Source organism: Martes martes, assembly GCF_963455335.1.
Source record: "Martes martes genome assembly, chromosome: 10".
NCBI classification, from domain to species: Eukaryota; Metazoa; Chordata; class Mammalia; order Carnivora; family Mustelidae; genus Martes; species Martes martes.
In genome coordinates this window covers 8115052-8127283 of record NC_137898.1, presented here as the reverse complement: position 1 = coordinate 8127283, position 12232 = coordinate 8115052, and the positions used below count along the sequence as shown (strand labels likewise).

Below are 12232 nucleotides of genomic sequence, written 5' to 3'. Positions count from 1 at the left end.
CGGCCTCCCCGAAGAGACAGCTTTGATTCTTAGGATGCACCCAAGCCCTCGCGCCTGGTGGGATGCTCCCTGTGTCCCCACCTCGGCGGAGCTCGGGAGGCAGCAGCAGGCTCGCCGCCCTTCCCACAGCTCGTCACTCAGCCGGAGTAGCCGAGAGCCAAAGCCACGGCCTTTCCAGTCCCAGAGCGCAGGGCGGCGGGGCGGGGCGGGGCGTCTAGGACTCTAGTCTCGCTGAGCGGCTCTTCCACGTGGGGTGACCCTCGAACCTGTAAAGCCCACTCCCCACCTGCTTATCCACATACTGTCTTGTTGGTTTTTTTTTTTTTTATTTCTTTTTTTATTTTGTCTTTTTTTGTTTGTTTTTTTAGAAATCTGTCTTTCAGGTTTGCCAGAAGGTAGGCGTTCAGCCCGCTGTGTGTGTGTGTGTGTGTGTGTGTGTCTGTGTCCTGTGTCCTGCCTCCGTCATTAACTCCCCTTTTCTGGCTCTTGCTCCCGCCTCCATCTGCTAACCACGTCTGTGTGGCCCTCTCTCTGCCATCTTAAAGGGATGAAGACTGCCTCTAACTGGGCGGCCACTCAGGGCAGGTGACTTTGAAAATGAGGGGCCTGTCCCGAGGCACAGGGGACCTTCTCAGGGAATTCTCCCTTTAAGATTGTCTCCTCACCCCCACCCCAGGTTTGGGTTTGGGTCATAGCACTGGGTTCTTTTCCCTGGCCCTTTCCCCCGTCTGTGCATGCGCTGTGAAGGAGCTCCAGGAGGGTTGCAAGTGCATCTGGGATGGGCTCTCCTTCTGGGTCTTTGGGTCTTTCCCTTCTCTGGTCCCCTGAACACTTCAGGGCCGTGTGAGCTCGCCCCTGTCCTAGGGACAGCAGGACTTTGGAGGTGCTACAGGGACGCTGGGGTCCCAAGGCTTTTCAGTCTGATGCTTCCAGGCCCTCAGGAGCCTTTGCCTCAGGAGTGGGCACAGCACCCCCTTCTGGCAGCTCCTGCAGAACTAGGCCTGCCCCGCCCCCACCCAGCACACCTCCTGCCTCCCGCAGGATCTGGACGAATCAAGCCACGCCGCTTCTCTGGGCCCATGTTCTCTGGATAGGGACTGTGGCCTCCAGAGAGCCAGGGGCCAGGTTGTTGTAGGGCTGGGGCCGTGTACCTCCTAGCCCTGGCAGAACAGTGGGAGATCCCCCTCACCCCAGCTCAGGCATCTCCCTTCTTAGGCCAGAACCTGGCTCTGCCACCTCCGGCCTTATCCTCACCCTCTCTGGAAGCCTGGATGGGCCAAATACCAAGCTGAAGACCAAGGGCCGGGTTGGGAGCACTGGTTCCCCAAGGCTGTCAGCCCCGGCTCTGTGCTCGGGGTAGGACACCTGGCAGACACGTCGGTGACCCAACTGACTAATGGCCGAGCCAGGGTCCCTAGGCTTTCCCCTTCCCACCCACTGCTCCCCACCCAGCTCTTCACTGCATGGCTGGCTGTTGACTCACAGGCCCTGGTGGGGGCCTGCCCAGCCGGGCGCCTCCACCCACAGGGCAGGGACCAGGTGGGGCTGGGGAGAGCATCAGGCTCCTTCCCCTGCACAGCCCGGGCTCCCTGCTCGCAGCGCGCTTGTGTGCATTCGTGTGTCTGTTGTGTCTTCGTGTTCCTTTTCCATGTGCTGCTGCTGCTCTCTCTCATCCTCACATCCCCGCCCTCCTCTGCAGCCCCCAATTTCCCGGCTCCAGGCACCCATCTTCCAGCCAGGAGCTGGAGAAGCCGCTCAGCGGGGCCAGACCTCTTCCCCACCCACCCTCCCAAGGTGCTGGCCCTGCCCTGCCCTCTGTCCTCCCTTCTGTACAAGCAGATGGCCTGGCAGCCTGGCAGGCAGGGGAGTTCTAAAAGAATGGGAGAGGCGGGCTTGTCCACGGACGGCCTCGTGTCTCTTCTCCCCCACCCCATCTCCAGGCACCCGCCCCCAGGCTTGCTCACCGTTCCAGCTCCCAGCCCTTTGAGCCTCCTGAGAGAGGCTTCCTTCTGACCCCCCCACACACCACGGCCCCCCCAGCCCAGCCCCTTCCCCTCAAGAGGACTGCGGCCTTAGGGCCCCTGGGTCCTGGTGTCCGAGAAGACCCATCCACAGCGTGAGGCCCTGGCCGTGGGCTGGCGGGGGAGCTGCCTCGTGCCTCGGCTGTGTGCTCCGAGCGCGCGTGCACACCCGCACCCCCCTCCTCCCCGGGACCAGAGGCTCCGCCTCCCCAGCACACATCTCTGGGAGCGTGGGGAGGGACAGGCCCGGGGCGCTGGGCTCCCTGCTGCAGAGGGACAGTCCAGCTGCCGGTGTGAGGTGCTGCAGGGCCGTGCTGGCCTGCCAGGTGGTGGGCAAGTGGCCTCAGAGCTAGGGTCCCGCTCACCCACCAGTGGCCCCTCACCAGACCCACCTTCACCCGGGTCTGCGGCGGTGGAAGGAGCGAGAGGTCCCAGCACTAAACTCTCCCTCGCTCTGTTTTTTGAGGAACCTGAATGAACCTGAAAGCAAAGACCGAGTGGAGACGCTCAGGTGAGAGGGCTGGAGCCAGCACCAGCCCTGCCCAGGCCACCGGGCTTGCCACGAGCCTCCCGCACCTCTCCTCCTTCTGCCCCCCGGCTCTTCCTCCGGTGGTTCTGCCCTGTCCCCACCGTCTTGGGGCCTCCCTTTCCTCAGAGAAGCCCCACGCCCCAGCCGCAGTAGGTGTGGGCCCTTCTCCTCAGCTCCGGTGCCTTCTGGAAGCAGGAGCCCTAGGCTGGGCGGTTGGGGCTACAGATTCCTACCCATCGACCAGCTCTCCTTTCTGTACCTCAGCCGCTGCTTTCTGTCCCGTCTGTGAACCGCTCAGGGCTGTTGAGCACGTGCTCTCCTTTCCTCCCTGATTTCTCCGCTCATCAGAGAAAAGCATGGAACTGTCGCCCTCCCCTCCCCTCCCCTGCCAGGGCCTGGCTTCTCCTCCCCTTCTCTGCCCTCCCTGAGAGACGGAGGTCACAAAACTGCCCACCCCCCTCATCCTCCCTCTGCTCCGCCCCCCCACCAGGTCTGATGCTCCCTCCCACGGCACTGTCGCCTCTGGGGCACCCCCCTCTTTCCTCTCTGGTCTCGGGGGTGCCGGCTGCCAGGGTGGCTTTCCTGTGGGTGGGGTGCCCCGGGCCACGCCCTGACCCCCCCTCTGGCCTCTCTGCAGACCTCACGTGGTGGGCAGCGGAGGCAATGACAAGGACAAGGAGGAGTTCCGGGAGGCCAAGCCGCGCTCTCTACGCTTCACGTGGAGTATGAAGACCACCAGCTCCATGGAGCCCAACGAGATGATGCGGGAGATCCGCAAGGTGCTGGACGCGAACAGCTGCCAGAGCGAGCTGCACGAGAAGTACATGCTGCTGTGCATGCACGGGGCGCCGGGCCACGAGAACTTCGTGCAGTGGGAGATGGAGGTGTGCAAACTGCCGCGGCTCTCTCTCAACGGGGTCCGATTCAAGCGGATATCGGGCACCTCCATGGCCTTCAAAAACATTGCCTCCAAAATAGCCAACGAGCTCAAGCTTTAACGGGCTGCCGGGAGCGGGGGGGGGGGGGGGGGGGGCGCCGGAGGCGGGCCGGCCGGACGGCTGCTGGGCCGGGCTCCCACCCACCCGGGCGAGACTGCGGACGCGGATTGCCGTGTCTCCCCCTGCTGGCACTTCTCCCCTCCCGCCCTTCTTGGTTTTTTTCTTCCATGTTTGGGGGGGACAGGAGACGGTCCTTTCCCCTCAACATTGACCCCTGCCCGGAAAGTCCCCCTTCCCCCCTCTCCCCCACAGGAGGCAAAGGAAGGGGAGGGAGGGGTGGGGGGGCAGGGCTCCCCCTCGGTACTGCGGTTGCACAGAGTATTTCGCCTAAACCAAGAAATTTTTTATTACCAAAAAGAAAAAAGAAAAAAAAAAAAATCCCAGCGGCCACCTTTCCTCCCTGCCCCATTGGGACAGTCGAGACTGGATCTGTGGGGTTTCCCGGGAGGGCGGCTCAGGGCTGGGACACTCAGGCAAGAGTGGTGGAGTTCCCTGTCAGGCCCTCCGCCAGGCCCACTTTGGGCTTCTCCCTTCTCCTTCCCCCCCTTCCCCTCCAAGCAAACCACCAGAGGTGGCCTTCCCCTGACCTCAGGCCCCAGGGCTAGAGGCCTGGATGGCCGGGCCAGGGGCCAGGGGCGGGGCGCTGCGCAGCCCTGAGGTGGGGGGGGCTGGGGGGGGGGCTGGCGGCTGCCCTGGGCTGGCAGGCGAGGCTCGGGGCTCCGGCCCCCCCCCACACACTGTACCCTCCGCCCCTCCTTCCCCAGAGCTGGGCATTTCCTTCCACAAGCTGCTGTGGGGACTTTTGTTCCCCTCCTCAAAAGTCTGTGCCATCTTCTCCCACCCCTCCTGGGCAGAAGGCGGGAGGCTGACACCCCCCCCCCCCCCGCCCCGGGAGAGGGGAGGGGACTGCAGGGCAGATAGGCTCCTCGGCCCCCAGGGGGCCGCCTGGGCTGCTAGTCTCCGGAACAGGGATGCTGGGCACTCCGTTATGGGAGAGCCTTTGTCTGAAAGCACAGCCCCTCGCCATTCCTCTCCCCTGCCCCCTTCATTGGCATTAATCTGGGCACCAGCTAGTTCCCTAGCAGTGACTCCCCTCACCACTCATCTCCCGGCCTTGCCTTTTCTTCCTGACACTGTCGCCCCTCCTCTCAGGAGACACTGCCCAGGGCCTCCACGGCCGCCTGGTGGGAGGCTGGATAGGGCAGCGGGGGGCCGGGAGCCTCTGCCCTCCCCCGGGGGTGGGGGGACAGATCGGCCTAGTGACTCCCAGCTTGCTAACCTCCTCGGCCAGCGTGGGAGTGGCTGGTTATGGGCGCTTGGCTGGTGGCGGCCGCTGCAACCCTTAATTTATTTCTCTGCTGTTTCTGTTCCTGAGAAACTGGGGGAGGGGGGTCCTGCACAGAGGCTGCCCCTGCCCTCACCTGAGTTGTACATTTTTTTGTGATGGGTTTTATTTTTTATTTTATTTTTATTTTTATTTTTTTTTTTTGATTTATGATGACTCCAACCCTACTCATCACCCCCCTCCCCCCACTCCCAGCCCAGGCTCCGTGGCAAGTCAAGCCCTTAGGGTCCCAGGAAGGGGCATAGCCAACCTCAGCCCTCCTGCCCCAAGCCCCAGCTGCGGGCTCTGGGCTCAGGCTCCGGCTCCGACCAAGGGCTCCCCCTCCTTCCGTCCCTCCCTCCCCTTTCTCTCCTCCTCTCTCCCCACCCCTCCTGCCCAGTGGAACAGCCCGGGTGCTCTGAGGGGCCGGGAGGGCATGGCTTGGCTCCCAGAGGGGGTGGTGGCCCATGGAGGGGCTCCCAGGCAAGGTGGCCCCTCCCCACCCACCCTCCCACACCCGCACTTAGTTTCTCCTCTGGATCAAACACGTAATAAAGAGAATGTTTGGAATCTGAGCTGCCTCCTCCTGTTTCTTCTCCCAGCCGGGCAGGGACCCAGTCCCCCTGGGCAAGATGTGGCTCAGCCCGCCAGCCTTGCAGGAGAGAATGGATTCCTGTCTGGGGCCTGGGGGAGGCCAGTGCTGGGTGGCTGCTCCCTCCCATCCTCAGGGCACAGACAGGAAGCAAAGCCTAGGGCCCTCCACACAGAAGGAAGAGAGAGCACTCGGTGAACGTGGAAGATTTTATTTATTTTTTAAAAACATTGAAAAATAAACCCATGTCTGCATATGTTCCCAGCCTCCTTTCTCTAAGCTTTCAGGCCTCGGGTCCAGTGGGCACCCTCAGAGCTCCTCGGCACTTCTCGGCAGGCTCCAGAAGACAGGAGAGCTGCCCATCCAGTTCTGCCACACTCAGGCCCCGAAGGAACCTCTCTGCCCACTTCCCCCCTCCAGCCCCCTCCCCACCTCACCCGGACTTTATTGCTAAAAGAAAGGAAAGAGGAAGAACAGCCAAGGCTGGCTGTCCTCTCCCCCATCCCCCAAGCTAAGATCACTACCCCCTCAACACAAAGGGCCAGACCCAAAGGCCAAGCCCCAGCAGACTAGGAGGCAGCCATTCCAGCCCCAGCCAGAAAGAGCAAGGACCCTCAGGCCAGCTCAGAAGGCCCCTGAGCCCCAGCCCCTGGCTGGGGTGGGCACCGAGAGACTCCGCTGCCAGAACCCCGCAGAGCCCACAGGTCCAGACTGTGCCCACTGGCAGCTCTGGGACTTCGAAAGACCTGCCCGAGAGCTCTAGTCCCTTCCGTCCTCAGTGAAGCCAGAGGTGTCCAAGGATGGCCAGCAATGGGGTTCTGGAGCCTCTGGTGGGTAGAGGGCCTCAGGGCTCAGAGTGAGGGTGCTGGAGGCTCCAGGGGGGCTCCAATCAGGGTGGGTGGGGGCTGAGGGCCGGGCCGGGCACCGTGGCGGGAGGCAGCCAGAGCAGGGCGGATGAGAGGTGGTGGGGGCTGGTTGGGGGCCAGGCGGGGCTGGAGGAACCGGCCCTGCTGGAGTGGGGGCGGCTGGCGGAGCAGGGTGGGTGCCGTGGGCAGAGGCGGCCTCAGCAGTGGCGGCGGCTGGGACAGCGAGGTGGGAGGCGGCGGCGGAGGCGGCACAGTGGGCAGCGAGCGGGGCACAGACGTCGAGACGGAGGTGATCTGCACCTGAGAGGTGAGAGAAGGGAGACTAGGCTCAAGCACAGCCTCGCCCCCACCTAAGACCGCAGCCGGCTCCAACCCTCGCTCCTCTCACTCCCTCACCTCGTCGTCTTCCTCGAGGGCTGGGGCCGGTAAGGGAGCCCCTCTCCTAGCCTCCTCCATCGGGACTGGGGCTCCGGGGGCCCCATCCTGCTCGGCCTCCCATTCCTGCAGCACCTCCTCCAGGTTGAAGCGGCGCCGATAGCTCACGAAGAAGGTCTTCACCTGGGTTAGGGTCTTGTTTCCAATGACCTCTGCAATAGCCCCGAAGTCTTTGCCGTACCTCCGGATGGCTACAAGGGTTGAGAAGGCAGCCAAGTGTGAACACCCTGTTAGAAATATTTCCTTCCCTTCCCTTCTGCCCCGGCTCCTTGGAGGGTGGGGAAAGATTCCTGGGGCTCTCCATGCACCCCCCCAGTCTAACCCACCTTGTACGGCCAAAAGCTGCTCATCGGTGGTCCAGCGGGAGTTGAACTTGGTGTTGGCCTGGAGAGCAGAGAATGTATCCTTTGGACTCAAAACTATGCAAACAGAAGGCCCTGCCCCCCAGAGCTCTCCTTCCGGCTCCCCTGGGGAGCACGGGAGAAGCCCCTGCTGCACCCAGGCCTGAAGCCCCCTCACCTCCGGGGGGCGCAGTGGATCGATGCCCCCCTCCAGCGCTTGGCGGAGGCTGCTGTTGGTCTGCTTCATGCTTTGTACCTGAGAAGGCCGAGCAATGACCCATCAAGCTCTCCTGCCAGAGAGGCCACCAAGACCAACTCTGGCCACGGCTGGACTGCACCAACACGGCTCATGGCCACCCACCGACCACCCAGCTCACCCCTCCCGCCCCATGCGGTTTGTCCCCCTCTTGTGGACCAGAGGGGTTTCTTCAAAAGGCCCCAGAAAAGAAGACCCAGTTACCCAGAAGCCTAGAGTATGGGGCAGAGGCAGTCGGGGCATCTAGACTTCTCCCCTTATACCCCAGCTGTCCCCAAAATTGTAGCTCCCTGGGCTGCCCACCACCCCCTCCCCACGGCCCCTTCCTCTCTCAAGACCCCACCTGGCGCTTGAGGGAGATAAGCTGCGAGTCAAGGCCTCGAAGAGTGAGGTTGGCAAGGTCTGGGCTTCCCGACACAGCCGTGAGGCCCTCGGGGCTCAGGTACATGCCCTTGGGTGGGCGACGTCGGGTTCGCAGCGGGTGGTGACGGTACTGAGACCCCTGGGCCTCCTTCTTCCCGGGGCCTGGCCGGGTATTCAGGGGCCGAGAGGGCAGAGGCTGCCAGGGAAAGGAGAGGGGTGAGTGGTGTGGAGCCCAGGGACAGGGCAGGCGGGTAGGCAGGGCCAGACCTCACCTCTCTCTTAGGGTCTCCAGCATCCGGCTCTCCCTCACTAATGGCTCCCCGGCCCTCTTCAAGCTCATCACTGTTGACACAGGGGCCCGGAAGGGAGTGAGGCAGAGGCCAGGGCCACTCCCTCCCCAGAGGTCAGTGTGCCCTCCCCCGAGGCCCCCCAAGACCCCCACCTATCTTCTTTGTCCTTTCGGCCCCCCAGCCGCCGAGCCTGTCTGTCCATCACGCTGGTCCGGCTGCGGGTCTTCTTCCATGAGTAGTAATACTTCACCAGGCTGGGGATCAGCTTGTCGGGCAGCTAGAAGGGCAATGCCAGAAGCTGGGGCTCACCCCAGACCCTGCGCCCCTCCCCGGGGCAGGCTCATCAGAACCAGAAGGGCTAAGGAACCGCTTGGCTGGGGCGAAGGGGCTTTACCATCTGCTGGATCCGCTGGAAGCATTTGCCATGGAAGCCAAAGGCCTGTTCAAACAGCACCTTGTCCTCCACGGTCCACTCGTCAGGGAACGGGGTGAAGTTGGCCAAGTCGGCCAGCGACTTCTCCACATCGTGCTTATGCCACAGGAGCATGCCCAGTGCCTGGCCCGGGAGAGGGAACACCTCAGCCCAGCTGCCCTCAGCACCGTCCCGTCCCCACCCCGGAGACCTACGGCCAAGGCTCACCTGCTCGATGTTGTAGCCATGCTTCTCCTTGGCCATCGCAATGTACTTGTCAACTGCGGGGATGGGAGGGGCCCGGTATTGGAGAAGGGGTTACCACTCCCGACCCAAGCCGGCTTGCCCAGATGGAGGGAGGCCCCCGAGCCTGAGCCCCAGGGCAGGGGCTGAACCCACATACCTAAGCCTCCAGCCCAGTCACTGACTGGCATGAACCCAAACCCCCAGCTCCCAAGGATGTGACCGAACCCGGATCCTGCCCACTCACGCTTGGCATCTGACACACAGTGGTTGGGCGACCACACCAACATCCCCTTCAGCTCCTTGTTACTGTAGCGGGCCGGGCTCTCTGAAACACAAGACCAGAAAGGGGAAGACCTTCGGCTCAGCCTAGCGGCGCTGGTCTGGACCCCTGGCCGGAGGGTGGCGGTGAAGTGGGGCCTGTGAGGTGAGGCCCAGGAGGGAAGAAGGGGCAGAGACCCAGACAGGAAGGCAGAGCAGGAAAGCTAAGCCCATGCCACGGGCTACCCACCCCCGCCCGCCTGCCTGCCTGCCTGTCCTCCCAGTGGGCACCAGCCAAGGGCTCCCCCAGGTGGGGCTCAGGGCCAAGCCATGGGCCCTCCGCTCCCCTCCCTTCGCAGCCTGTCCTGCCACTCACCAGGCTTGCACTCCGGAATTACGGCCTGGTAATTGGTTCCAACGCGGATCATGCTGTCTGTGGAGCCAGGGGGAGGCAGTCAGGACTCCAGGGAGGGAGGGGGGGAGGACAGGAGGATGTGGCGGGGAGGGGGTGGGGGGCGCTGGCCCAGGGCTCCCCTTCCTGACCACCCAGGGCCCTCACCTTCTAGAAGGCTCACTTTTCCCTGATCTTTCCCCTCAGTTACCCTCAGCCACAGAAGAAACTGGAAGATGAGAGACCCTGCCTAGTCATAGCCCATAGTGGAGGGGGTGGGGGGGCGGGGTGGTGGTGGGGACAAGGGGCCAGTTTAGAGCCCAGGCCAAGCAGAGCCCTTTGTTCCTGAGGGGGGTGGAGGGGTGGGGAGGGGGGTCTGCTGCCCCTAGACCTGGACCATAGCCCTGCAGGGAAGCCAAGGCTCCTCCCCACATGAGCCTCACAGCTCGGTGTGGAAGTGTCCTTCCAGCCCCTGCCCCAGCCAGACCTCAATCCCCCGTAAGGTGGCAAGGTACGAGCGGCCCAAACTGCGCCAAGGAGGCCCGCCTGAGTCCTTCAGAGACTGAGGGCAGGGCAGGGCGGGCAGGGCGGGGGTGGGCAGGGCCGCCTCCTCGGCAGCTAGGGGCCCAGCCTCCAGACTCCCCGTGCCGGCAGACCCCGGGCTTGGGGAAGAAGCCAGCCAGAGGCTCCAGTCCTAGGAGGCAGGAGCCACGAGTCGCAAACGCCCGTGGTCGGTAACTCTCCCCCCGCCCCACTCGCGTCCCCGGTGCCGGTGCACCTTTAACCCTAGGCCGCCGGGCTCACCGTGCGAGTGCTCCTCCTCGCTGCTGTCATCCTCCGAGTGGGGCTGTCCGCCGTTGGGCGCCGTCTTGGCCCGGCTGCGGGACAGGATCCCGGAGCCCGCGCTCGGCTTCTCCATCACCGAGGGCATTACCCCGCCCAGCTGCCCCGGGGGGCGCGGGAGCCTTCGGAGAGCAGCGGTGGTTGCCGCGCTCGCCTCGAGTGCCGTGCCCGGCCCGGCCTGGAGAGGTCGCCACTGAGGCTACGAGAGGCAGGAGAGGTCAGCGTGGCCGGGGTCCGGCGGGGCGGGAGCCCTGCGGACAGCTCCGCGCTCTCCGCGACCCCCACGGGCGAGGGCGTCAGAAAAGTTTGTGCAGAAGTGGGGTACGCGGGGGATGAGCGCAAGGTCCGGTGCGGCTGGGGCGCGCTCGCTCCGGACGCTCCACGGGATTGGGGCTCCCCCGGAGAAGTCGGGGCACCCTGCCTTCGGGGCGCCCCGGGGCCCCAACGCCCTCACGCCCACGCAGTTGAGCGGGCGGGCGCTGCGGCGCAAGTGGCGCCCCCCGCGGGCTGCACGCCTCTCGGCTGCACCGGGATGCCCCCGTCCCCGGGCGGGGACCCCTGTCCCGACCAGACCCCTGCCTGCGACGGCAGGCGGCGGGGTCCCGGCGGTGGCGGCGGCGGCGGCGGGACGGCGCGCACGGCGCGCCGCGCTGGGCAGAGTTGCCGGGAGGCGGGCGGAGCGCAGCCGCGGGTGCCGCCTCGCACCCTCCCCGGCGCGCTCGCTCTCCCCGCCGCGCTCGGGCTGCTGCTCGCCCGCCCGCTCTCCGCCGCCGCTCGCTCCTCGCGCACACAATGAAGCTGCTGGCAGGGAAGTAGTGCCGGCTGCGGCCTCAGCACCCCTCCCCCAGCCGATGCCTCCGCCAGCTGAACATCTGGCCCTGGGGTGGGAGGGAGGGCCCGGGGGGCGGGGCCTGGGGGCCGGGGCTAGACCTCCAGGGGGTGGGGTCAGGGCCGGGGTGGAGAGCGCTTCCCTCTGCGGGGCCCCGGGGCTCCCGGACTTGCCCCTGGGGGGAGACCCCGGCTGCCCCCCAGGAGTAGCCGGGGGTCAGCTCCACCCACGCGCACACCAGCCCAGCACACCAGTGGGCTCGGGTTACTGCCGCCTGCCCCGGGGGCCCTGAGGCCGCCTGCCCGCCCGCCCGGGTGGAGCCCAGCTTTTCCTTCCATTTCCCTTCCTGCCAAGGAACTCCCCGCCCCCCCTTCCGCAAGGGGGGACCCCCTCCCTCTTGCGCCCTTGGGGGCCAGAGCGGATGGGAGGCCGGACAGGCGAGGAATGAATTCCTCCAAGAGCTACTGGGCCCAAGCCTAGCTTCTGGTGCATCTGTGGGTTCCCAGGGGTCACCTCAGTTCCATTTAACTGCTGCAGAATGCACCCCAAAACAGTGGCATAAGGGGCCGAGGACTGGGGAGTGGGAGGTGTAGGGGAAGGTCTGGACCGCAGGGAGTGGGAGGAGCCGGGTCTCCTCCCCACTGGGTTCACTGTCACCCCAGCTGGGAGCAGCATCCCCCTCCCCCAGGACCAGCGCGGGCAGAGTGACAGACCGGGAAGCGGGTAGAGCGGCACAGACGGAGATGGGGGAGGGGGTGGGCAGAGACTTTCAAAGCCAGACCCAGCCACCCTGCCAGGCACACAAAGAGCCAGCGCACACACCGGCGGCGGCTCGGAGCCCGCGAGCTGCGCCCGTGCCCGTCCCTGCCGCCCAGGGCACGTGCTGCATGCAGCTCACACAGGCCGAAGCCCCCGCCTGCCGCCCCTCCCACCCGGAGCCCCAGATTCCTAGACACACCTCCACCGGGCACACCCCGCTGTGCCCAGACCGAGCCGATCCTGGACTAGCACCCTCCTCTCCCTTCCCTTTCTCGGCCACTCTGTAATCAGATTCCTAAATTTAGAAGCAACCCGGGGCCCAGCCAGGGATCCCCGCCCCCACCCGCTGCCTGCGGCCAGCCGGCCGGGGTCCTGTGGTCGGGCCACGACCCGGCTGGGGCCGCCTGGTCCTGGGGGCTCCTGGGAGGCGTCCGGGCAAGTCAGGCACCACCCCACCCGGCTGCGGCGCTGTCGGGCCA

The 12232-nt window shown here is 65.3% G+C and overlaps 2 protein-coding genes across 8 annotated transcripts in view; one reads left to right on the top strand and one right to left on the bottom strand.

The window, feature by feature from the left end:
• MARK2 (microtubule affinity regulating kinase 2) overlaps positions 1-5717 on the top strand; it is a 58184-nt gene extending 52467 nt beyond the window's left edge. For 3 of the 6 annotated variants that reach the window (XM_080817190.1, XM_080817187.1, XM_080817189.1), the window contains 3 exons: positions 369-395; positions 2488-2532; positions 3188-5717. In XM_080817190.1, the coding sequence (XP_080673316.1) occupies positions 369-395; positions 2488-2532; positions 3188-3548 (433 nt within the window). In that variant the 3' untranslated portion in view covers positions 3549-5717. The remainder of the gene's footprint in view (positions 1-368; positions 396-2487; positions 2533-3187) is intronic. The other 3 variants (XM_080817191.1, XM_080817192.1, XM_080817188.1) reach the window with 1 other exon arrangement.
• Positions 5661-10325, bottom strand: RCOR2 (REST corepressor 2; the record flags this gene model as incomplete). 2 transcript variants are annotated; one of them, XM_080817244.1, is made up of 12 exons in its annotated part: positions 5661-6630; positions 6727-6956; positions 7092-7149; positions 7285-7362; positions 7706-7921; positions 7998-8067; positions 8168-8292; positions 8410-8571; positions 8656-8708; positions 8918-8998; positions 9308-9364; positions 10127-10325. In XM_080817244.1, the coding sequence occupies 12 exons, from the start codon at positions 10251-10253 to the stop codon at positions 6316-6318; spliced, it is 1572 nt and encodes a 523-aa protein (XP_080673370.1). In that variant the 3' UTR covers positions 5661-6315. The 2 variants fall into 2 exon arrangements, with proteins under 2 accessions (XP_080673370.1, XP_080673371.1); XM_080817245.1 differs by lacking the exon at positions 6727-6956 and having other exon boundaries at positions 5717-6630; positions 10127-10253.
• Between the last annotated feature and the right edge of the window lie 1907 nt (positions 10326-12232).